Source organism: Aotus nancymaae, unplaced genomic scaffold (assembly GCF_030222135.1).
Source record: "Aotus nancymaae isolate 86718 unplaced genomic scaffold, 86718_ANA_hifiasm-v0.15.2.pri h1tg000010l, whole genome shotgun sequence".
In the NCBI taxonomy this organism is placed as follows: domain Eukaryota; kingdom Metazoa; phylum Chordata; class Mammalia; order Primates; family Aotidae; genus Aotus; species Aotus nancymaae.
Genome location: NW_026988421.1, coordinates 16,031,251 through 16,055,770, shown reverse-complemented (window position 1 = coordinate 16,055,770; position 24,520 = coordinate 16,031,251). Strand labels below are relative to the sequence as shown.

At 37.9% G+C, this 24,520-nt stretch overlaps 1 protein-coding gene across 1 annotated transcript in view; it reads left to right on the top strand.

The window, feature by feature from the left end:
* FHIP2A (FHF complex subunit HOOK interacting protein 2A) overlaps positions 1 to 24,520 on the top strand; it is a 46,985-nt gene that overhangs the window by 10,730 nt on the left and 11,735 nt on the right. Inside the window, exons 3-13 of the mRNA XM_064373809.1 lie at positions 3,659 to 3,828; positions 6,227 to 6,331; positions 6,786 to 6,908; positions 13,588 to 13,881; positions 15,016 to 15,212; positions 16,629 to 16,743; positions 17,566 to 17,642; positions 17,737 to 17,929; positions 18,123 to 18,292; positions 18,671 to 18,814; positions 20,404 to 20,494. Coding sequence (XP_064229879.1) covers positions 3,659 to 3,828; positions 6,227 to 6,331; positions 6,786 to 6,908; positions 13,588 to 13,881; positions 15,016 to 15,212; positions 16,629 to 16,743; positions 17,566 to 17,642; positions 17,737 to 17,929; positions 18,123 to 18,292; positions 18,671 to 18,814; positions 20,404 to 20,494 — 1,679 coding nt within the window. The remainder of the gene's footprint in view (positions 1 to 3,658; positions 3,829 to 6,226; positions 6,332 to 6,785; positions 6,909 to 13,587; positions 13,882 to 15,015; positions 15,213 to 16,628; positions 16,744 to 17,565; positions 17,643 to 17,736; positions 17,930 to 18,122; positions 18,293 to 18,670; positions 18,815 to 20,403; positions 20,495 to 24,520) is intronic.

Here is a 24,520-nt window from a genome sequence, read left to right as displayed (position 1 = left end):
TTTTTTCTTTTCATATATATATATTTTTTATTGCATTTTAGGTTTTGGGGTACATGTGAGGAACATGCAAGATTGTTGCATAGGTACACACATGGCAGTATGATTTGCTGCCTTCCTCCCCCATCACCTATATCTGGCATTTCTCCCCATACTATCCCTCCCCAACTCCTCACCCCTCCACTTCCCTCCCCTAGTTCCCCCCTACAGACCCGTGTGTGATGCTCCCCTCCCTGTGTCCTTGTGTTCTCATTGTTCAACACCTGCCTGTGAGTGAGAACATGTGATGTTTGATTTTATGTTCTTGTGTCAGTTTGCTGAGAATAGTGGTTTCCAGGTTCATCCATGTCCCCATAAAGAACACAAACTCAACGTTTTTTATGGCTGCATAGTATTCTATAGTGTATATGTGCCACATTTTCCCTGTTCAGTCTATCATCAATGGGCATTTGGGTTGGTTCCAAGTCTTTGCTATTGTAAACAGTGCCGCAATGAACATTCGTGTGCATGTGTCCTTATAATAGAACAATTGATAATCCTTTGGATACATACCCAGTAATGGGATTGCTGGGTCAAATGGAATTTCTATTTCTAGGTCCTTGAGGAATCGCCACACTGTCTTACACATGGTTGAACTAATTTGCACTCCCACCAACAGTGTAAAAGTGTTCCTATTTCTCCACATCCTCTCCAGCATCCAGTTTTATTGATGGGAGCAATCTAGTAGAGAAAAATGTAGATACAAGAGTAAAATGAGAGCATTTCTTTTTCTTTGTTTTTTGAGACAGAGTCTTTTCAGGTTCCATCTTGGCTTACTGCAACCTCTGCTTCCCAGGTTGAAATTATTCTTATACCTCAACCTCCCAAGTAGCTGGGATTACAGGTGCCCCTGCCACCATGCCTGACTAATTTTTGTATTTTTAGTAGAGACGGGGTTTCACCATGTTGGCCAGACTGGTCTCGAACTCCTGACCTCAGGTGATCCACTCACCTTGGCCTCCCAGAGTGCTGGGATTACAGGTGTGAGCCAAATGAGATCATTTCTGTGCAATATCCTTAAGTAGGCAAGGGAGGAAGGGATCTTCTGTAAAAGTAGATGGGTGGCCTTAAGTCAGCGTGAGTACAGTTCATCCATCAAAATAAGGTAGAAAGCAGAACAAGGATATAAACGTAGGAAACGGGTAGATATGGTGTACAGAGTCTTTGGAAGTTATCTTCTGGTTGCATCTGTTTTTCTCAGTAAATAGGAAGGATGGAAAGTGAATATGGGGAATGATAATAGATTAGGTCAAGGGTTAGCAAACTATTCCATAAAAGGCCAGATAGGCTTTGTGGACCATACAGACTCTGTTGCAGTTCTTCAGCTCTGCTGTTAAAAAATGAGCTTTCCTTTTTTCCAATGCATTTTTATGTTTTATGTACAAAAACTGATGGCAAGGCTGGATTTGGCCCATGGACCAAAATTTGGCGACATAATGAAATAGGGACATTGCTACTTAGCACTACAGGATCCCCTGAAGAGTATATAGGTAAGCACTGGTGGATATGCAGATTAGACACATGTCATTTAACAAAGAGGAAACACGAAAAAATAAGAATAGTTCACTTGGCAAGCTGACAGGATTATAGGTGATTTGTTAAAAGAAAAAATCCTTTATACTTGTATAGTAAGTAAAAATCAGACAAATATATATATTTAATTTCTAATTTCATTTAGATGTTTAGCCAGCAGATATGCAGAAATGTTTCTTGAGAGGAGCTGCCTTTTCAAAAGACTGCTCTTAGCCCTTATAATTGTTTTTTCCTGCTTCTGTGGCTTTGAGGAAATGAATAAGTTCTTGCTTTAAAAGATTTTTTTCAATCTAGTAGCAGAAATAAATATGTACATTGCAATAAAATATGGAGCAAATAACATTTCAGGTAGAAAAAATAGCATATCCAAAGGCACAATGCCATTTATAGTTCAGGAATGATGAGAATAGATGGCAGAAACTGGATCTTTTTTATAGGGAGCTATGATTTTAATCCTGTCAAGTCAAATTTACAGTTAATTTATTTCTCAGTTTAAAAAGTCTTTTTGGTTATTATTATTATTATTATTTGCCATAAAAAATTGTAATCAAACCATCCTTGACCATTCATTATTTCCTGGAGTGTTTGTATATATAAAGGCTACGATTATGGGGAAAACACATTTTTAAAAAGTAAATTACAAGAAAATTTATAAATTGTCTTTTACTAATGCTAGGCTACTCATTTTAGAATCTGAAATGAGAAATGACATTTCTTGAATTCTTACTCTGTGCTAAGGACTGGGATTTATTATTTCATTGAAATCATATAACAGTACTCACTAGTGTTTATTAGTTCTGTTGTATAGATGTTGGTGACTGATGTTTACATAATTTGCACAAGTTCATCCAGCTGAAAGTGACAGAGCCAAGATTTGTATCCAAGTTGTCTGACTCCAGGCCCCATGCTTTTAACAACTGTCCCATACTATATCAAACTTGATACCTATGTCCTCCTGGAAACAAGGGTGACCATTCTCTATCCATTGTTTTCTCCATAGCTTAGTGTTATGGTTTTCTCTCTGTGTTTGTGTATATACAGACAAAGCAACATATCAGTATGTAGCATACCAGAATTGTGTTGTTCAAACTATAGAAGTATAAAGTAAATGAAAAATAGAGACATAAATAAGAATTTGGCATTTCCTAATATATTTTGTATTTAAATGTTCTATAAAACTTTACATTTTTAAGAGTAATTTAACCTTAGTATAATAAGGATAGGTTGATAAAATCATGTGATGTTTGAGTCTGTGATGTGTTAAAAGTGTCACTAAATTTTAATTTTATTATAAGAAATTAATAATATTTAATAAAATTTCTCCTGTGAAGCAGCTTTGAAAAACAGATTTTGGAAATAGCTATCTGTTAATGAGCGATGTTAGTAATTTTAATAGAGGCTTTTCCTTTTGGCTTCTCATATTTTAATAGGTGAAAACGAACTAGGGGCATTACATGACAGGCTTCCCAATCCTATGAAGTAATGTAGTAGCAATCAAAAACAGAATCTGTCCTCTTCATATATCTTGGGTTATTTGCCTTAATGTTCAAGGCCAACCTATTTCTATTTAAAGAGACTTAAAATTCAGATCTTCTGAACTGGCTAAGTGAAAAAAATATTTTAGTTACAAGTATACATAGAACATTTTGTGCAACTTCCGCCTCCTGGGTTCAAGCAATTCTCCTGCCTCAGCCATCCAAGTATCTGAAATTATAGGCGCCCGCCACCATGCCCAGCTAATGTTTTTGTATTTTTAGTAGAGATGGGGTTTCACCATGTTGGCCAGGCTGGTCTTGGACTCCTGACCTCAGGTGATCCACCTGCCTCAGCCTCTCAAAGTATTGGGATTACAGGCGTGAGCCACCGTGCCTGGCCATATTTCAGAATATTGATTTAGTTTTTGGGTAAGAATATGACAAAATGTATCATCTAAATTCTAGCAAAGGTAATCATTACTATATAAACTTCACTTAAGTGTATAGTTCAGATTTTTCTCAGTTTGAATAGGAAAAGGGAAATAGAGTATTTTAGGTGCAAATATGCAGTTTAAAAATGTTTAAATATTTGATGAATTTTTTTTATTGTTTAGATGATAAAGCCCCAGTGACCGATACAAATATTCCATCGCATCTGGAGCAGATGTTGGATATACTGGTTCAAGAAGAAAATGAACGGGAATCTGGAGAGACGGGGCCATGTATGGAATACTTGCTCCATCACAAGATCTTGGAAACATTATACACCTTAGGAAAAGCTGATGTAAGTTCCTAATCCACACCATGTTCTTGGGCATGTAGTACATGCATTAATGTCTTACAAATAAAGAAGCTGCCAAATACTTAATTATAAAGGTGTGTATTGAACATGGCAGGATTCAAATTAAGATCGTGGAAAAAAGAAAATTGTGTGGCCTCTACAAATATGTCCATAGAGATAGCAAAGATTCCAAATGCTCTAGACAACAACTAGTACTTGGCTGGGCACGGTGTAGGCTGGGTGTGGTGGCTCACGCCTGTAATCCCAGCACTTTGGGAGGCTGAGGTAGGCGGATCACGAGGTCAGGAGTTCAAGACCAGCCTGGCCAACATGGTGAAACCCTGTCTCTACTAAAAATACAAAAAATAGCTAGGCATAGTGGCAGGTGCCTGTAATCCCAGCTACTCGGGAGGCTGAGGCAGGAGAATCACTTGATCCCAGGAGGTGGAGGTTACAGCGAGCCGAGATCATGCCATTGCACTTGAGCATAGGCAACAAGAGCAAGACTCCGTCTCAAAAAAAAAAAAAAATTCCAGTATAAACATTTATGAAAATAAACTCAAGTACATGTGCTCAGAATAAAAAAAGAGAAGGAAATTAGTTAAAATAGGATTGAAAAATAGGAATTATTTGTCATAGTCCTGGAAGTGAATGTCACTGATTATTTTGACACTAACTAAACTATTGAGCCAATTTATATTTTTGAGGCCTGATGAATATTGAAAAATCTTTACAAAGCTGAAATTATGATATCAATAATATTTTATATTGCAAAACCTTCAAATTGCTTATAGAGACAAGTTTCCCAGCCGTGTGGCCAAGTGAAGGAACAGAAGAGCCTTGGGTTCAGATTAGGAGGCCAGGCTTCCAGTCCTGACTTCATTATTTGCACACTGTGACCATCGCAAGTCTCTTTGGTTAATCTTCCTCTTCTGTAAAATCCAAGAAGTGATTGCTAAGGGGCCTCCCTAGCCCTGAAAGTCTATAGTTCTGTTCTGTGCATTTCTATATGTGAAAAAAATCAGACTAAAACAAAAGATACCTATAGATGTATTTTCATGACAAAGAGAGTTATGAATAGTAGCGTTCAAGATGGTTTCCTTTTGTCTGTCTATAATACTCCCATTTACTTTTAAGTTAAATTCACTCAATTTATGTTGTCTAGGCAACACACCTGCTCCCTAATATTCTGCAACTTATTCTCCTCCTCCTTATTTCTGTCCTTTGGAGAGAAGGATTATTAATAGTAAATTGATGAATTGATTTTTGAGCAAAAGTTAGTAATTGTAGTTCTAGTAAATTTATTTTAATACAGGTGATTGTAAATATTATTTAGTGATTTATCTAAATAATGTAAAGTATTTACTAGCTTAAAAATATTATTGTGCATAAGATTATAGCTTACACTTCCAGGCAGCATGTCTATGATAATGCTTTGGGAATAGTCATTTTGTAACTGTATTTGAAATCTGAAGCAATGTAAGCAACTTAATTACGGAGCTTAACCTTGTTAATTCATACTCTCTTAATCGACAACGTGAGTGATCATTGGGGTTTACCTGCTTTTCAGCAAATACTTAATACAACTGGCATGTTATAAAAACTAATTTATTAAACATTCTTGCCTGTTATAATCATAATATAAATAACATGGTTTATTGTTGACCCTTGAACAACGTGGGTTTGAACTGTGTAGGTCCACATATAGGCAGATTTTTTCAACCAAACGTGGATGGAAAGTACAGTATTTCCAGGATGCAAAACCTGCCTGTGCAGAGGGCTGAATTTTCACATATATAGGTTCCACGGGGCTGACTACAGGAATTGAGTAAGTACAGGTTTGGGTATAACCATGCATACTGAGGAACAGCTCTAATTTAAAATGATGTTAGAATAAAATCAGAACGGTTTACACCATAGGTTTCCTTTTATTTACATGTGTGTTAGGAGGCTTTATTTACTCCTATATATATATGATGGAAAGTTGTTGGTGACCTGTCCATCATTAGTGTAAGTAACACAATTTGCCTTTGTTCTGGCAGGGAGTTAACTATTATAGTTTCATGTTACCCCAGCATTTAGAATATAAACAGGTTGACATTGCCTGCACCAAACTCTAATCTCAACAACATATTATCACCATGCTGTTTGTAACTGCATGAGCCTATGGTCTCATATGCTCTATTATGGTCTCAGATGTATAATTTTATTTCTAGAATACTCATCATTAATATTTGATTGAAAATTTTATTCTGAACAGTTATTAACTGGCCAGTTGCCTTGTCTTTTCAAAGTGGAATACATTCATATACATTGTCTCTCTGATATTCGAAGCTCTTCAGTAAATGTGTTTGCATTGTCTGTTCTTTTCCTGTTGTCTTTCCTTTTTTCCTGTACCCAGTGTCCTCCAGGAATGAAACAGCAGGTTTTGGTTTTCTATACAAAACTCCTGGGAAGAATCCGGCAGCCACTACTTCCACACATTAACGTGCACAGGCCAGTGCAGGTATTTGCTTCCTTTGCATAAAATTATTTGGTTTGATTTATTTTAATGTCGAAATTTTTTAAGAGTAAAAGTAATGAAATTATTCTAAAAGTAACATGCAAATTAGCAAATACTTGAGCTTTCTTTATGCATCACATAGCATTAAGTGTACTTAATGTCTTTCTTCTTCTCTTTTAAAATTTTATACATGAATTTTCCTTTTATTTTACCTCCATGATGTCTAAAGGAGAATTTATCATATAACTTATTAGTTATTTACAGTAATGAACTTGAAAAATTTACTAGTAAGTTTATTTTAATATAGATAATCATAAATATTATTAGTGTTCTGATTAGTGCAGGGTATTTGCATTATATTAAAATTTTAAATATCCTTAAGGTAAATGGATGGTTATTTTACAAATTCATAAAAAGTAACCTAAGTTTAAAAAGTTAAAAAAATTCTTTTTCACAGAAATTAATTCGACTCTGTGGTGAAGTCCTTGCAACACCAACAGAAAATGAAGAGATTCAGTTTCTTTGTATCGTGTGTGCAAAGCTGAAACAGGATCCCTACCTGGTTAACTTTTTTCTAGAGGTATGATACACTTCTTGTCAACCTTCAAATTATAATTACATTAAGATCATTATGAAAATTGAATTCTATGAATAATATCAGAAGGAGTTATGTTTTGCAGGTTATTAGCTTGTTTTACTTCTCAGAATTATTTTTCCTTTAAGATCACTATTTTGTTCTCCTGGGAAAAAAGCATTTCAAAGAATGCAATTGAGCCAGATATATGAGGTGGTACAGGGACTGGACAGATACAAAGTCACAGCTTAAAAGAGAGCAGCTTGAAGAGTGAATCAGAGATAGACAAGTCACAGAAATTGATATGCTATCATATTTTCCGTCAAATTTGCCCTAGTATGTAGCATGGGAAATCTGGCCTGGGATAAGGATGGCATGTGCAGATTTGGACAAGATGGAAAAAAGCCCAAGTTATCTCTCCAACCTCATGGCAGTTGGGATTGCTGTAGTATTTTGTACTGTTTTGATGGCCATAATCACTGAATCAGAGTTTACTTAAATCAAGTGGTATTTTGGATTTTACTTCCAGATTTAAAGTAAAAAATATATTTTTGTACATTTTGCTTTCATTCACTTCTTTTTTTCAGCAGTGAAGTCATTTTGGAATATTTTAGAAAAAATGGGCCGGGTGTGGTGGCTCACACCTGTAATCCCAGCACTTTGGAAGGCTGAGGCGGGCGGATCACAAGGTCAGGAGTAAAGACTAACCTGGCCAACATGGTGAAACCCCGCCTCTACTAAAAGTACAAAAATTAGCCTGGCATGGTGGTGGTACGGTACCTGCAGTCCCAGCTACTCAGGAGGCTGAGGCAAGAGAATTACTTGAACCTGGGAGGCAGAGGTTGCAATGAGCTGAGATCGCACCACTGCACTCCTGTCTGAGTGACAGAGCGAGACTCCTTCTCAAAAAAAAAAAAAAAGAAAAAATGATTATGTTGTTTTTGTCTTTTTACCTTTTTGTTTGTTTGTAATTTTTGTAATTTATTTCTATTTTTATTTTTCTGAGGCAGGGTCTTGCTTTGTAGCCCAGGCTGGAGTATGAGGACGTGACCATGGCTCACTGCAGCCTTGACCCTCCCTGGTTCAGCGATCCTCCCACCTCAAGCTGCCAAGTAGATGGTACTACAGGTGCGCACCACCACACCTGGCTAATATAAAAAAATTTTTTGTAGAAACAGGGTTTCCCTGTGTTGCTCAGGCTGGTCTCGAACTCCTGAACTCAAGTAATCCTCCTACCTCAGCCTCCCAAAGTGCTGGGATTATAGGCATGAGCCACCACACCTGGCCTTCTTTCTCATTTTTTAAAAAATATTTTTCTGGCTAGGCACAGTGGCTCACACCTGTAATCCCAGCACTTTATGAGGCTGAGGCAGGTGGATAGTTGAGGTCAGGAGTTCGAGATCAGCCTGATCAACGTGGAGAAACCCTGTTTCTACTAAAAATACAAACCTTAGCTGGGCGTGGTAGTGCACACCTGTAATCATAGTTATTTGAGAGGCTGAGTCAGGAGAATCACTTGAACCTGGGAGGCAGAGATTGCAGGGAGCCAAGATTGCAGCACTGCACTTCAGCCTGTGCAACAGAGTAAGACTCCATCTCAAAAAAATAAAAAATACATAAATACATAAATGTTTCTTCCTTTTTCTTTCTTTTTTTTTTTTTGCTTTAAGATATAAGTTACATACAATAGAATTCACTCTTTGGTCTACATTCTATGAGCTTGATGAACACAATTGTGTGACCACTACCACAATGAAGATGTGCAACAGCTGTGTCACACTACCCCACGACCCTTTGTAGTCATCTCTTCTCCACCCACCCCCTGGCAGTCGCTGATCTATTTTCCGACCCATTAGCTTTCTGTTTCCCAAAAAGTCACAGCAATGTAATTAGCCTTTTGATTCTGGCTTTTTAAAGTTAGCTGATTGCATTCGAGATTCATCCATGATTTTGTTCCTTTACGTTGTTGAATCGTATACCATTGTATGGATGTCCCACAGTTGTTTATCCATACGCCAGTGAGGGACTTTTGTGTTATTTCTAATTTTTTATCATTGAGAATAAAACCACTGAGGACATCACACACAGATTTTTGCGTGGATTTAGGTTTTCATTTCACTTGGATAAATAGGTAGGGTAGGATCACTGGATCATATGGAGTAAGTGTACATTTATTTTCATAAGGAACTGCCAAACTGTCTCCCAAGTAGCTTTGCCATTTTGCATCCCATCAATACTGTACGTGAGCTCCTGGTGTTCCATGATGTCATCAGCACTAGATGTTGTTAGGTCTTTGTTTTGTTATTTTTAAATGTTAGCCACTCTTAGAATATATGGGTTTTGTTTTCTATTTTACATTACTAAGTAATTTAGGATTCTATTCTGGACTCTTAACTGGAGTTAGGTAAGCAGCTAAGCTGCAAGATTTCATGAATTTAAATTCTAGGTCGTGTTAAGGACGATGAGTGCCCTTAACAGTCATTATGTGTATCATGTGTTTCTCGTTCATGTGCATTATATTTTATATCATCTTTTGCATATTTGCTTCAAAATGGCTAGAACGGTCTTATGATTTTGGATTTCTGAAGATTTATAATGGTATTCGAGTTTTTTAGGTTTTTGTGTACTTATGAGAAATAGTTTGGCTGTGAGATTTTTCTTCTCAAAGTTCAGTTTTGCTAAAGTTTTCTTAAACTTGGTGTACTTGGTTGAAGGCATAGGTTTTTTTTTCCCCCAAACTTAAGCCTGGAGAATTGCTTTCTCAAAAATCTCTGAAACTTGGTTTCTAAGTGCCTAGCATAGATCAGTAGCAGACAAAATATGTAGGCTTATATATGTTCATGGTGAGGTACATGGTATGTACCTGTCTTTAGAAAAGCTTTTACATTTAAACCTCACTGCAAAGAACAGCACTCAGAATTAGTGACACGTCTGTTTTGTGCAGTGTTTTTATAACACATTTCTCCAAAGCCTGAAGTAGTAGGTATCTGCATTTTTTTAATGAATAGGACTATTTGTATGTGTTTAGTGTCAGTTATTACAGCTCCCCCAGCACTGGTTATTTAAGCGCATTTTATTTTCTCCTGCTAGTCAGTACTCTCCTTGAGGACAAGGATTCTGTCTCATTAATGTTGGGTCCGCACAGCTTCTTTAGAATCTAGCACAATGCATAGTAACTGCTTAATTAACACTTACTAAATGAATGAATCTTTAGGGAGATGTAGGATTTTGGTTTTGTTTTTGCTTTTTTTGAGACAGTCTGACAGGCTGTAGTGAGGTGGCACAATCTCAGCTCACCGCAACCTCTGCCTCCCAGGTTCAAGCGATTCTCATGCTTCACTCTCCCAAGTAGCTGGGATTACAGGTGTGTGCCACCATGCCCAGCTAATTTTTGTGTTTGTGATAGAGATGGGGTTTCACTGTGTTGGCCAGGCTGATCTCAAATTCCCGACCTTAGGTGATCTGCACACCTGAGCCTCCCAAAGTGCTGGGATTATAGGCATGAGCCATTGTGACCAGCTAGAAATGCAGTTTTATTACTTATAAGTATAGATAAGAACAAAAGTGCTTTGCAGTTCTCAAGCATGTATTCCCTGCAATGTCATCTCTCTGTTCATTAATATCAGCCAATATTTGCATCTACTGTGAGTTAAATATATATGGTAGATGACTTAGAAACAGTCTTTGCCCTAAAGGGATTTACAGTCTAGTGAAGACAGTAGATGAATGCTCAGATACTGTAATCTCAAGTAGAGTAACTTGAGAATCAAAGGAAAGATACAAAGTAAATTCCTTAAGTGCTTATAGGATGGAGAGATACATCAGCTCTAGGTCATCTTTGACATGAGGCCAAGCACAGTGACTCACACCTATAATCCTAGCACTTTGGGAGGCTGAGGCAAGCAGATTGCTTCAGCTCAGGAGTTGGAAACCAGCCTGAGCAACATAGCAAGACCTTGACTCTATAAAAAATAAAAATAAAAAAAAGAAATTAGCCTTGACAGATGTTTAGAGTGGGTGAACATAAGGAATGAAGTTATAAAAGTTTTTGGTGTGTTCAGGAAACAGTGTAATTAGGATGTGTGGCAAGCAGCACCTGAACAGATAGAGACTAAGTATTGTCAAAGGCTTTGAATGGCAGGATGAGGAGTTTATTTTTACTTGTAGATACTGGGGAGCCATTAACTGTTTTTGAGCAAGGATGTTATTATGTGATGGTATCTGTACCTTAAGTTAAATTGGCAGCAGCATTTTATACAGCAGATTCTTTGGGAGGAGAGATAAAAGCAGAGAAACTAATTTGGAAACTGATGGAGTAAGCCAGGCTAGAAGTAACAAGGACTATAACCAAGTTGGAAGCAATGGGTTGGAATGAAATGGGTATCTTTAGACTAGAGGTAGGCTCTATATGGTCTTGTAACTGCTCAGATGCAGAAGCTGGGAAAGGATGATTTGAATGCTCAAATTTCTGAATCAATAAACCTGCTGCTAGTGGAAAGACAGGGGCTCCAAGGGAGCTTATTTTGAGGGGAAAATGGTAATTTTAGTTCCGGATGCTTTAAGTCATCATGATTTCCTGATGGAGATAATTAGCAGGTATTCGGTATTGCAAATCTCTGATTTGGGAGGGAAGTTTAAGTTTAAGAGATTTAGAAGTTATATGTGCAGCTATGTTGTGGGTACTGATGAGATCCCTAAAACAGAAGAGGAACAGTTTTAGTAGGAACCAGTGTGTTAAAGCCACAGTTTCTCATCCACTAGGGAATTTTTCTAAAATGCACACTCCTTAGCTCCACCTCCAGATATTCTTATTCAGCAGGTCTGGATGGGACCCAGGAATCTGCATTTTTATTAAGCCCCACAGAAGACCAGGATACCAACAATCTTAAGTCATACTTTGAGAAACATTGATTTTTTCTTTCTTTTTTTTTTTACACTCTGTATTTGGAAAGAGAAACATTGATTTGAGGAAAAAGTGCTATACTAACATTCTTCCTCTTGCTGTTCTTATTTGAGACACCTCTCCCAACAAATTGCTAGTATTTTAAATGGAAGGAAATGTTTTACTTTCATAAAGACTATGATATCCCATTGGTGTTTTGTTTTTTGTTTTTTTGTTTTTTTGAGATGGAATCTTGCTCTTTTGCCCAGGCTGGAGTACAGTGGCATGATCCTGGCTCACTGCAATCTCTGTCTCCCAGGTTCAAGCAATTCTCCTGCCTCAGCCTCCCTAGTAGCTGGGATTGCCACCACGGCCAGCTATTTTTTGTATTTTTAGTAGAAACAGGGTTTGCCATGTTGGCCAAACTCATCTCAAACTTCTGACCTCAAGTGATCTGTCTGCCTCAGCCTCCCAAAGTGCTGGAATTACAGGCATGAGCCACCGCACCTGGCCAATATGCCATTGATTTTGTTGGAAATTAGCAAGTTGTTTGGAGTGTTCATTGAGTTCCATAGAGTTGTTTTCTTTTAATATATGTTTTGGAACTCAATTTCTCAAGAAAATTGGTCTAACCTATACTTCTAACAGCAATAAAAGTGATTTATAATTAGTATAATACAACTTTGGAAGTAGAACCTTGAATTCATTCAGCCTTTAATTTGTTTCTATGATGATAGGCCCTGTGGAGAAATTAGTTATGATGAATTTTAACCTATGTGTGTAATTTCATTTCAGCTCTTATGTTCGGATACTTTTGCCTTGAAGCTAATAATTTGCTAATATGCTTCAGTTTAAATTCTTTTTGTGTTTGAGTGTGTGGATTGGGGGAGGGAGCACCAGCATTTCAAGCAAATCTTATTTCTATCCTAAAGACATTGGTAAAAAAAATCTCTTCTGAGTAGTTTCTTATGTTCTTTTTTTAAAAAAAATTGAGACAGGGTCTTGCTGTGTACCCAGGCTGGAGTGCAGTGGCGTGATCACAGGTCACTGCAGCTTCAACCTCTCAGGCTCAAGCAATCTTCCTGCCTCGTTTCTTTTTTTTTTTTTTTTTTTTTTTTTAAATAGCGATACGATCTCACTGTGTTGCCAAGTCTAGTCTCAAATTCCTGGGCTCAAGTGATCCTTCTGCCTCGGCCTCCCAAAGTGCTGGTATTACAGGCATGGGCTGCTGTGCCCAGCTTCTTGTGTTCTTATAGAGTAGAGGTTTAAGGAAAAACTTAGAAAAGATTCTTATATATCTGACAGAATTTGGGGGCTTTTGCAGAAACCTTCAGTTTAATGCTGATAATTTTGAACTTTAAAATATTTTTAAGTTTTTACTTCCCTCACTGCAAACCACCCCCGCCCCATCCCGTGATCTTATAAGAATTAACATTGAGGCTATGTAGTTACAGTAGTCCAGTGATGAGGAAAAAAATTAACTGCAGTTGAAACCTCCTGAAACTTTTTTCCTCACTAATATTGGTTGTTTTAAGCAGTAGTCAGATTATCACTAATACTGTTCATTGCTTACGGTCCGTGTAAAACATTTTGTAGTTAGTATGAGGAGTGTGATAAACTCCTATGCAATGGTAAAATCATTCTAAAACACAGTTGTTAAAAGTCAGAATATTTTAATGTGACATAACATTTATTGCTACTTTGGTTAGGCATGTGGAATGTTATAGAAAAATCCATTAAAATGTTATTTTTGGCTTAAAAAGTTCTTGCTGTGAATCTTATAAAACATTTATTCCTTTTCAGAATAAGTTGAAATCATTGGCTTCCAAAGGAGTACCAAATGTAATTTCGGAAGATACGTTAAAAGGTCAGGATTCCTTGTCAACAGATACAGGGCAGTCCCGTCAGCCAGAGGAACTATCTGGTGCTGCTGGAATGGAGCCAACAGAATCGGAAGACGAGCCTCCTCCTCAGATGGATGACCTGTCCACAAGTTTGGATAACCTCAGTGTCAGTTCACTGCCAGAGGCCTCAGTTGTTCGTCCAAACCAGGATTACAATTTAGTGAATTCTTTGTTAAATCTTACTAGAAGTCCTGTGAGTTGTGATTTTTACTTTTTTCCCCCAACATGATTTCAATAATGTGCATTTATTTATTTTTATTTATTTATTTTTTTGAGACAGTCTTGCTCTGTTGTCCAGGCTGGAGTACAGTAGTGCGATCTCGGCTCACTGCAACCTCCGTCTCCTGGGTTCAAGCAATTCTCCTGTCTCAGCCTCCCCAATAGCTGGAATTACAGGTGTGCACCACCACGCCTGGCTAATTTTTGTATTTTTAGTAGAGGTGGGTTTCACCATGTTGGCCAGGCTGGTCTCGAACTCCTGACCTCGTGATCCACCCGCCTCGGCCTCCCAAAGTGCTGGGATTACAGGCATGAAGCACCACACCCAGCCAATAATATGCATTTAAAATAGACCAAGGCTGGGTACGGCCTCACACCTGTAATCCTAGCACTTTGGGAGGCCAAGGTGGGTGGATCACAAGGTCAGGAGTTCGAGACCAGCCTGACCAACATGGTGAAACCCCATCTCTACTAAAAAAAATATAAAAATTAGCTGGGTGTGGTGACACACGCCTGTAATCCCAGCTACTCAGGAGGCTGAGGCAGGAGAATTGCCTGAACCTGGGAGGCAGAGGTTGCAGTGAGCCGAGATTGTGCCACTGCACTCCAGCCTGGGTGACAAAGTGAGACTTCGTCTCAAAAAATTAAATAAAATAAAATAGACCAGCCGGGCGCAGTGGCTCAAGCCTGTAATCCCAGCACTTTGGGAGGCCGAGGCGGGTGGATCACGAGGTCAAGAGATCGAGACCATCCTGGTCAACATGGTGAAACCCCGTCTCTACTAAAAATACAAAAAATTAGCTGGGCGTGGTGGCGCGTGCCTGTAATCCCAGCTACTCAGGAGGCTGAGGCAGGAGAATTGCCTGAACCCAGGAGGCGGAGGTTGCGGTGAGCCGAGATCATGCCATTGCACTCCAGCCTGGGTAACAAGAGTGAAACTCTGTCTCCAAAAAAAATAAAATAAAAAAATAAAATAAAAAAAAATAGACCAAAAAAATATATTTTTATTTTAGTGTAAAACATTAAATCCTTTTATGTTGATTTTTTTTCAAACAACCTGATGTATATACAATTCCATAATTGAAGGGGAATTTTTTTTTCCCTTTAGGATGGCCGAATAGCTGTGAAGGCATGTGAAGGCTTGATGCTGTTAGTAAGTTTACCAGAGCCTGCGGCTGCAAAGTGCCTTACACAGAGCACTTGCTTGTGTGAACTACTGACAGACAGACTTGCCTCCCTGTACAAGGCCCTACCTCAGTCAGTGGATCCGTTAGATATTGAAACTGTGGAAGCAATTAACTGGGGGTAAGCACCGTTATTTGTATTTTCCCATAAAGGCAACTTCTAACACCTACACTTTAAAATCCATTTCTATTTTGCAATGATAGAAATCTTTGAAAAATGTAACACTACTAGTGATCATTAATTGGGGATATTTTCTTGACACTTAAATTTATCAGTGTTAATGAATTGGTGTAGGATCAATCCAGCTGTTATATAGTTAGGATATTTTTATTTTGTCCATTAAACTGATCAGTTTTTAAGGGCTTACATTAAAACCAGTAATTTTACCTGATTATTTTTATTAAAAACAAAAACCCTAAAAGAAGGCATCTCCTTTTAAAATAATTTCCATAGCCTCTAGAGCAGTCTAATCTGTCTCCTGGCGAGCTTGGACAGAATCTCTTCTTCTACCTCATTCTTTCACCTCTTCTTCCAAGCTATTAGATGCCCCCAACTTGATTCTCACAGGGAATATATGATTCTTACAGAATGTTTATAAGTATTAAAAAGTATAAAGCAGCATAAACAAGTTGCCCATAATCCCACCACCGATATGCAGTCTAATATTTTGACATAATCACCTTTTATTGTATTTCTCTGCATTTTTAACGTTTCTTTGTTTTTTTCCACTCTTATTTTCTGTCAACATCTATAGGGCAGACCCACTTGTTAACATATGACTGTATTGCATTTTAGGGCAGGAAGAGGGCACTCACTATTTCTGTTTGTAGATCTTCCTTTACCGTTCTTTCTTCCATCCCAGCAGCTGAGAACCTCTACCTTTTCATTGATGTTACTTGGTATCACTTAGGGCAGGAGTATAAGGAGCTATCCCAGTGTTTTTTCTCCTGCAGCTCCATTTTTTTTTTTTCTTTTTGAGACAGAGTCTTGCTCTGTCGCCCAGGCTGGAGTGCAGTGAAGTGATCTCAGCTTACTGCAACCTCTACCTCCCAGGTTCAAGCTCCCAGGTTCTCGTGCCTCAGGCTCCCACGTAGCTGGAATTACAGGCATGAGCCACCATGCTGACGAATTTTTTTTTTTTTTGTATTTTTAGTATTTTTAGTAGAGACAGAGTTTCATCATATTGGCCAGACTGATGTTGGACTCCTGACCTCAAGTGATCCACCCACGTCAGCCTCCCAAAGTGCTGGGAGTAAAGGCGTGAGCCACCATGCCTGGCCTCCTGCAGCTGCATTCTGCTTTAATCTCTCTTCTCCTACTTAATAAGTGAAAATTATTTACAGCTCTTATTTAAAAGGTTTTCTCTTATCTTTGGTTTCTTTTACGGAACCGTCTTCTGACTGTCCTCCAGCATTGCCTGTGTGAATGTACCATACTATCTGAGTGTGTTCACATGCCTTCATTTTTCCATACATAGTGAATAGGGTCCATGCTTTTGAATGACTTTGGACTCAGCAATTCTTCCTTGTCTTACAGCTTGGATTCATATAGTCATAAAGAAGATGCTTCAGCATTTCCAGGAAAACGAGCCTTAATTTCATTTCTTTCCTGGTTTGATTATTGTGATCAACTCATTAAGGAAGCGCAAAAGGTTCGAAAATTTTCTGGGTTTTTTTTTAAATCATTTTAAGATGTAAATATTTACTAAGTGAAATTAGAATCCCTAATTTATATCTCCAAATATATTTAAATTGTCTTAGAATACCATGGTTAGTAAATAAGTAAACAAAAAAGTATTTATGTGTTTGTATGTGTATATTACAGTTCTAGAATAAATCACAGTTCAAGTTCTTCTCTTTTATATTTCCTTAAATATTATGGTACAGTGCTTTATAAAGTAACACTGACCTGCCTTCAGTCCTGCTCTTTGGGGAAATATTAATACTATATGGACATGATAATAATTTTTTGTCCTATTCCTCTTATTCTTGGAAATTTAGAAGAAATGAAGCCAGGCACAGTGGCTCACAGCTGTAATCCCAACACTTTGGGAGGCTGAGGCAGGCAGATCACAAGGTCAAGAGATTGAGACCATCCCGGCCAACATGGTGAAACCCCGTCTCTACTAAAAATACAAAAATTAGCTGGGCGTGGTGGCACATGCCTGTAATCCCAGCTACTCAGGAGGCTAAGGTGGAAGAATCGCTTGAACCCAGGAGGCGGAGGTTGCAGTGAGCCGAGATTGCACCACTACACTCCAGCCTGGCAACAGAGTGAGACTCTGTCTCAAAGAAAAAAATATATAATTGACCCAGTAGCCAACATCTAATTTAGATTTATATGCCACCAATAAGAGGGTCATTAAGCAAGTTTTGTCTTTCCACATTAATTCAGTGGGGGGAGTGCAAACTGATTTGTTGATGTTACAAGTTGTTCTTTTATATTGAAAAATGATGTTTCTACTATATTCTAGACTGCTGCTGTTGCTCTTGCCAAAGCTGTTCATGAAAGATTTTTTATTGGTGTTATGGAACCTCAATTAATGCAAACGTGAGTAGCCTGTTTTCTTTTGGGGAAAAAAAAAAAAGTAGCATCACTGTGTCATATCATTTTTGCCCACTAATTACCTGTTCGTTGTGCTCAGTTCTGAGATGGGTATTCTCACATCCACTGCTCTGCTTCATCGCATCGTTCGGCAAGTGACCTCTGATGTTTTGCTTCAAGAAATGGTGTTTTTTATCCTTGGAGAACAGAGGGAACCAGAAACTCTGGCAGAAATCAGCAGACATCCTTTAAGGCATAGGTTAATTGAGCATTGTGATCACATATCTGATGAGGTAAGCTATGTAGTGATTTAGTATTGGACTTAGATTCTTTGGAATACTGGTTTTAATGTATTACACTTGAGATGTTTTCAATACAACCTCTTTTTATTGGCTTTAGAAATTGAAAGCATGACTCACAAGATGGCAAGAAGAATAACTTATTTAAAGATATTTTTCAGTTGACTTTTATCAATTTTGGTTTCAGATAAGCATAATGACATTACGAATGTTTGAACATCTTTTACAAAAACCGAATGAGCATATTCTTTACAACTTGGTCTTGAGAAATCTTGAAGAAAGAAATTATACAGAATATAAACCTTTGTGCCCAGAAGATAAAGATGTGGTAGAAAATGGATTGATAGCAGGAGCAGTGTAAGTTTCCATCCAACTCCATGAGTTCAGCATTTCATGTAGAGATAGAACTTTCTCTCTCCTCTTATCTGTCTCCTTTATCCTCAAAAGAAATACTTCCTACAGTTTAAAAGTTCTTAAAAGTAAAATTAGATGCACCGATACTACCATCCTTTTATATGACAAATAATATTGTATATTCACTAGACCTAATAATTAAATAGTATAAAATGTTAATTTGTCTAGAAAATATACATTATTCTTTAATCCTTTATATTAGCAAAATGTTCTTATGTAAGAAGAAATGTAACATTTTCTAAGAACATAGTAGAGAATCTTTTGGTTTAGAAAAATGTCATAATAAAATATTGTTTTTATATGTCATTAAATTTAACTTAGAGATCTGGAAGAAGATCCATTGTTTACTGACATTTCACCAGAAAACACTTTGTCAAACCAAGAGTGGCTTAGTTCTTCACCTCCTGCTACTCCAGACCACCCCAAAAATGATGGAAAAACTGAAGTTCATAAAATTGTAAATAGGTGAGTTGCTATATAAAATTTGACTTCCATCTCTTTTTTTTTAATTTTTAAATTTTTGTCTATTTATTATTATTACTTTTGAGATGGAGTCTCACTCTGTTGCCTATGCTGGAGTACAGTGGCACAATCTCTGCTCACTGCAACTTCTGCCTCCTGGGTTTAAGTGATTCTCCTGTCTCAGCCTCCTGAATAGCTAGGGATTACAGACTCCCAACACATCACTTAGCTAAGTTTTATATTTTTAGTAGAGATGGGGTTTCATCCTGTTGGCCAGGCGGGTCTCAAACTCCTGACCTTAAGTGATTCCACTGCCCCAGCCTCCCAAAGTGCTGGTATTAGAGGTGAACTACCAGGCCTGGCCTCTCTTTTACTTGTTTTTATAACATAAAAGAGCTCTGCTCTTAGATGGTTACAGAAATCTCTTATGAACTTGATCTTCTTTAAAGATTTTGTCAATTTTTGTCTTGCTTATGTAACAAGTGCCAGCCTGGGGGCAACATCTGCTACTAAGAGAAAAGCTCTGCTTAACATTAACAGTGGTTAAATGAACCCTCAAAGTAACCTCGGCCCCGCCTTTTTTTGAGACAGAGTCTCGTGGTGTCACCCAGGCTGGAGTGCAGTGGCACAATCTTGGCCCACTGTACCTGGGCTCACTGCAACCTCTGCCTCCCAGTTCAAGTGATTCTCTTGCCTCAGGCTCCTTAGTAGCTGGGATTACAGGCGTGCGCCACCACACCTGGCTAATTTTTGTATTTTTTGGAGAGACAGGGTTTCACCATGTTGGCCAGGCTGGTCTCGAACTCCTGACCTCAAGTGATATACGTGCCTTGACCTCCCAAAGTGCTGGGATTACAGGTGTGAGCCACTGTGCTGGGCCATCCCTTTTATTTTTATTTTTTAATATAAATGATTTAATTTTAAGTAATTCCCTATTGTAACAACATTGAGAATTTCTGCTTTGATAAAATTTATAAAACATGTGTGCTAAGTGTTGTTGGGCTGTTCCTTTTTGTTACTTCATGGTTTTATGTTTTTTTAAAAGTGCCCTTTTCTGTGGCAACCTTTTTCTCTCTTTTGCTTCCCTTGCAATATTGTCATGAATAGGCCTGGTTGTGACAGGTGATTTTAGAGAAAAATTGCATGTGGCTCAAGATGCAAAATTAGGGTACATAAAAATCTCAAGTTCAATTATTTAAAACCAGTTTCCTGAGATTAACAAACACCATGGCTATCTGTCATTATACAGCAATCTGAAGAGGAAAAAAAAAGTCTTTCTTAGGCTCACTGCTATTTTAAGTGGAATCAGTAATTTTTAAATAAAACCTTTAAAAAAATTAGAATATTTAATCAGTGAGTTGTAAAACTCATTCAATATAAGGAATTAACAACATACGATTTCATTTTTTAGGTTTCCATTTGTGTTAATACTTAGCTGAACTTACAATATCACTAGATATTTTAATACTTATAAAGTTATTATTGAATTGGGAGAGTATTGTTGATTATGGCCTTTTTCACTTTTACTTTTTGTTTTTCTTTTTTTTCATGCAAATGGACATCTTGCATAATTGTGGCCTTTTTCATTTAAGTTTTCTCTGTCTCGTACCGGATGAAGCAAAATCTTCCTACCATGTCGAGGGCACTGGATATGACACCTACCTCCGAGATGCTCATAGGCAGGTAGGTGAAGTCACTAAACTTTGGAAATGAAACCTAAGAATACACACACACACACACAAACACACACACACACACACACACCCCTTGTCACTCTGCCTACCACCACTGTTCCAAGGAAATTAGTTCATTCTTACTAAAAATGAAACCTGGGCCAGGTGCGGTGGCTCACGCCTGTAATCCCAGCATTTTGGGAGGCCAAGGCAGATGGATCACTTGAGGTCAGGAGTTTGAGACCAGCCTGGCCAACATGGTGAAACCCTGTCTCTACTAAAATAAAAAAATTAGCTGGGTGTGGTGGCCTGTAGTCCCAGCTACTTGGGAGGCTGAGGTAGGAGAATCACTTTAACCCAGGAGGTGGAGGTTGCAGTGAGCCGAGATCACGTCATTGCACTCCAGCCTGGGCAACAGAGTGAGACTCTGTCTCAAACGAAAAAGAAAAATAAGGTCTGGTCTCTGCTTTCGCTATTTTTGCTTTGTGTAAGTGACCTTAGTTTGCACTTCACCGATTGTGTCTCTGTGTCAAGATTTCTTTATGCTCTTTTAATTTTTTCCCACTTTAAATTATGTCTCACCTGGATCCATTTCTCCTACTGATCCAAAACATGATATCTGAACAATTCTACCCACCACGCACGCTGGATCCCCATCCCCAGGCCATTATTCTTTTCTCCTTCATTCTGATGCAGACAGTGATACACGAGTATAGTCCTGCTGCCCAGTGCTCGCTCCTTCAGCCCCTGCACTCTACTTTTCTACCTCACTCAGGTGACTTGCTCGAAGGGTTGCTCTTAGTTACTAAATTAAGGAGCCTTTCTCATTCTTCTTTCCTCTTTATAGCATTTTGCATTGTAAGATTTTTAAAATTGTATTAAAAAACTTCCTCCTACAAAAAAAACTTGTGCTGAGATAAAATTCAACATTTTAACTATTTTAAAGTGTACAATTTAAAGTTTTTTTAGTATATTCACAATGTTATGCAGCCATTATCACTAATGCCAGAAGATTTTTATCACCCCAGAAAGAAACCCTGTGCAAATCAAGCAGTTACTTCTTATTGACTCCTCCTCCCTGCCAACCCCCAGCCCCTGGCAACCACTCATCTACTTTTCATCTCTATGGCTTTGCCTATTCTGGACGTTTCACAAAAATGGAATCATACTATATGTGGCTCTTTGTGTTGGGCATTTTTACTCAGCATAATGTAATGTTTTCAAGATTCATTCAAGTTGAAGCATGCATCAGTACTTCCTTTTTATGGCTGAATATTTTATTGCATGAGTATTTTGATTATTTGTCAGTTAATGGACATTTGTTTCTACTTTTTTGTTATTGTGAATACTTCTGCTGTGAATATTCCTTTTTTGTTGAATACAGGTTTTCCATTTTCTTAGGTATATGCTTAGTAGTAAAATTGATGGGTCACATAGTAATTCTATATTTCACTTTTTTGAGGAACTGCCCAACTGTTTTCCACAGTGATGGCACCATTTGACATCACACTAGCAGTGTATGGGGTTCCAATTTCACCATTTCCTTGCCAATACTTACCATTATTTTTAAATTATAGCTACCCCAGTAGGTGTGAAGTGATGTCTTCTTGTGGCTTTGATTTACGTTTCCTTATGACTAATAATGTTGAGTACCTTTTCATGTGCTTAGCAGACACTTGTACTCTTCTTTGAAGAATACATCCTGGCCAAGTGTGGTGACTCACACCTGTAATCCCAGCACTTTGGGAGGCCAAGGCAGAAAGATCACTTGAAGCCAGAAATTTGAGACCAGCCTGGACAATCCCCTTTTTACAAAAAATTTTTTAAAAAATTACCTATGTGTGGTGGCATCCACCGGTAGTCCTAGCTACTTTGGAAGCTGAGGTAGGAGGACTGCTTGAGCCCCAGAGTTTGAGGCTACAGTGACCTATGCTGGTGCCACTGCACTCCAGCCCCTGGGCAACAAAGCAAGACCTTCTCCCCCAAAAATAAAAAAATAAATCCTTTGCCTGTATTTTAATTGGGCTACTTGTCTTTTTATTGTTGAGTTGTAAGGGTCCCTTACATATTCTGCATAGGAGATCCTTATCAGATATATTATTTACAAATATTTTCTCCCATCTGGGAGTTGCCTTTTCACTTTCTTGATAGTGTCCTTCTACACACAGGAGTTTTTACTTTTGTTACTTTTGGTTTGTTTGTTTTTTTTGTTGTTATTGTTGTTTTGAGACAGTCTAGCTCTGTCGCCCAGGCAAGAATGCAGTGGCGCAATCTTAGCTCACTGCAAACTCTGTCTCCAGGGTTCAAGCAGTTCTTGTGCCTCAGCTTCCCGAGTAGTTGGGATTGCAGGTGCACCACCACACCCAGCTATTTTTGTATTTTTAGTAGAGATGGAGTGTCACCATGTTGTCTAGGGTGGTCTCGAACTCCTGGCCTCAAGTGATGCTGCCCCCATTGGCCTTTCAAAGGGCTGAGATTACAGGTGTGAGTCACTGCACCTGGCCAAAAGTTTTTAATTTTGATGAAGTACAACTTAACTATTTTTTCTTTGTGCTTTTTGTGACATATCTAAGAAATCATTACCTAACCAATATTACATAGATTTTCACGTAAGTCTCTAAGAATTTCATAGTTTTAGTTTATCCATTTAGGTCTTTAATCTATTTTGAGTTAATTATTGTACATAGCGTTTTACATGTAAACATCCAGTTGTCTCTGCGGCAGTTAGTGAAAGGCTATTTTCCATTTATTAGCTCTAAGTGTAAAGTTTATTTGAGGACTCTCAATTCTATTCCACTGACCTATGTATCTGTCCGTATCCCAGCACCACCCTGTCTTGATTACTTTGGCTTTGTAGTAAGTTTTGAAATTGAGAAGTATGAATCGTTCAACTTGATTCTTTCTCAAAATCATTTTGGGTATTTGGAGTCCCTTATAATTCCATATGACTTTTAGGATTACTTTGTCCATTTCTACAAAAAAAAAAAGTAGTTGAAATTTTTGTAAGGCTTACATTGAATCCAGATCGCTTGGAGGAGTGCAGCCATCTTAACAATATTAAGGTTTCCAGTTCACAAACACCGAATATTTTTCCATTTACTCAGGTTCTCTTTAATATTATTCAACAGAATTTCATAGTTTTCAGTGTACAAGTCTTTCACTTTCTTCTTTAAATCTATTCCTAAGCATTTTATTCTTTAAGTGAAATTATTTTTTGAACCTCATTTCCGATTGTTCTTTGCTAGTGTAGAAGTACCGCTGATTTTTGCGTATTGAGCTTCTATCCTGTAACTTCGCTGAGCTTGTTTAAACCACTCCCCAACCCCCAACCCCAACCCCAGCCCCAGCCCCCACCATTTAAAACTTTATCTTTTTTAAGGCTTCTGCAGCATCATTCTTTGCTCCTGCAGCTTTTAGGTCTCAGGTGTCATTTTTATTCTGTCCGCCATATTAATGATGTGGCAAAAAAAAAAAAAAAAAATCTGTCATTGGCCCTCTTTTTTGTCTTCATTCCTTTGATATTTTTTTGGTTTAGCATTCATCTCTATTGTGAATTCCATATCTGAAGTATCCCCAAAGCTCTAGCCTCAGCCACTTAGATGTTCTTCTGAGACTTCAGACTTTATCTTTCCAAAGTAAAACTTATCATTGATTCCTCTAAAACTGCATCTGCTCCTTTGTTTCCTGCTGTGGTCAGTGGCACATCCATCCTTCTGGTCATCCAAGGTTTGTGTTTCAGAGTTGTCTGGGATTCATTCATCTTCCATTCTCCTTAGCCTCTAGTCTACTGCCAAGTTGTATCAGTGTTTCGTACTATATTTCTGCTGTCTGCCCCATTCATTTTTGCTTTTGAAATCCTAGTTTGCATTTTTATTACCTCTGCCAGGATTACAGTACCCTCATAACTTGTTTCCTCAGCTTGTTCCTTCTACTTAGAAGCCATTAACAGATTAATCTCATTCAAATGTGGATCTGAGAACCCCTTACTTACACTTTATTAACTCATGAAGTGTAAATACTTAGACATCAAATCTTA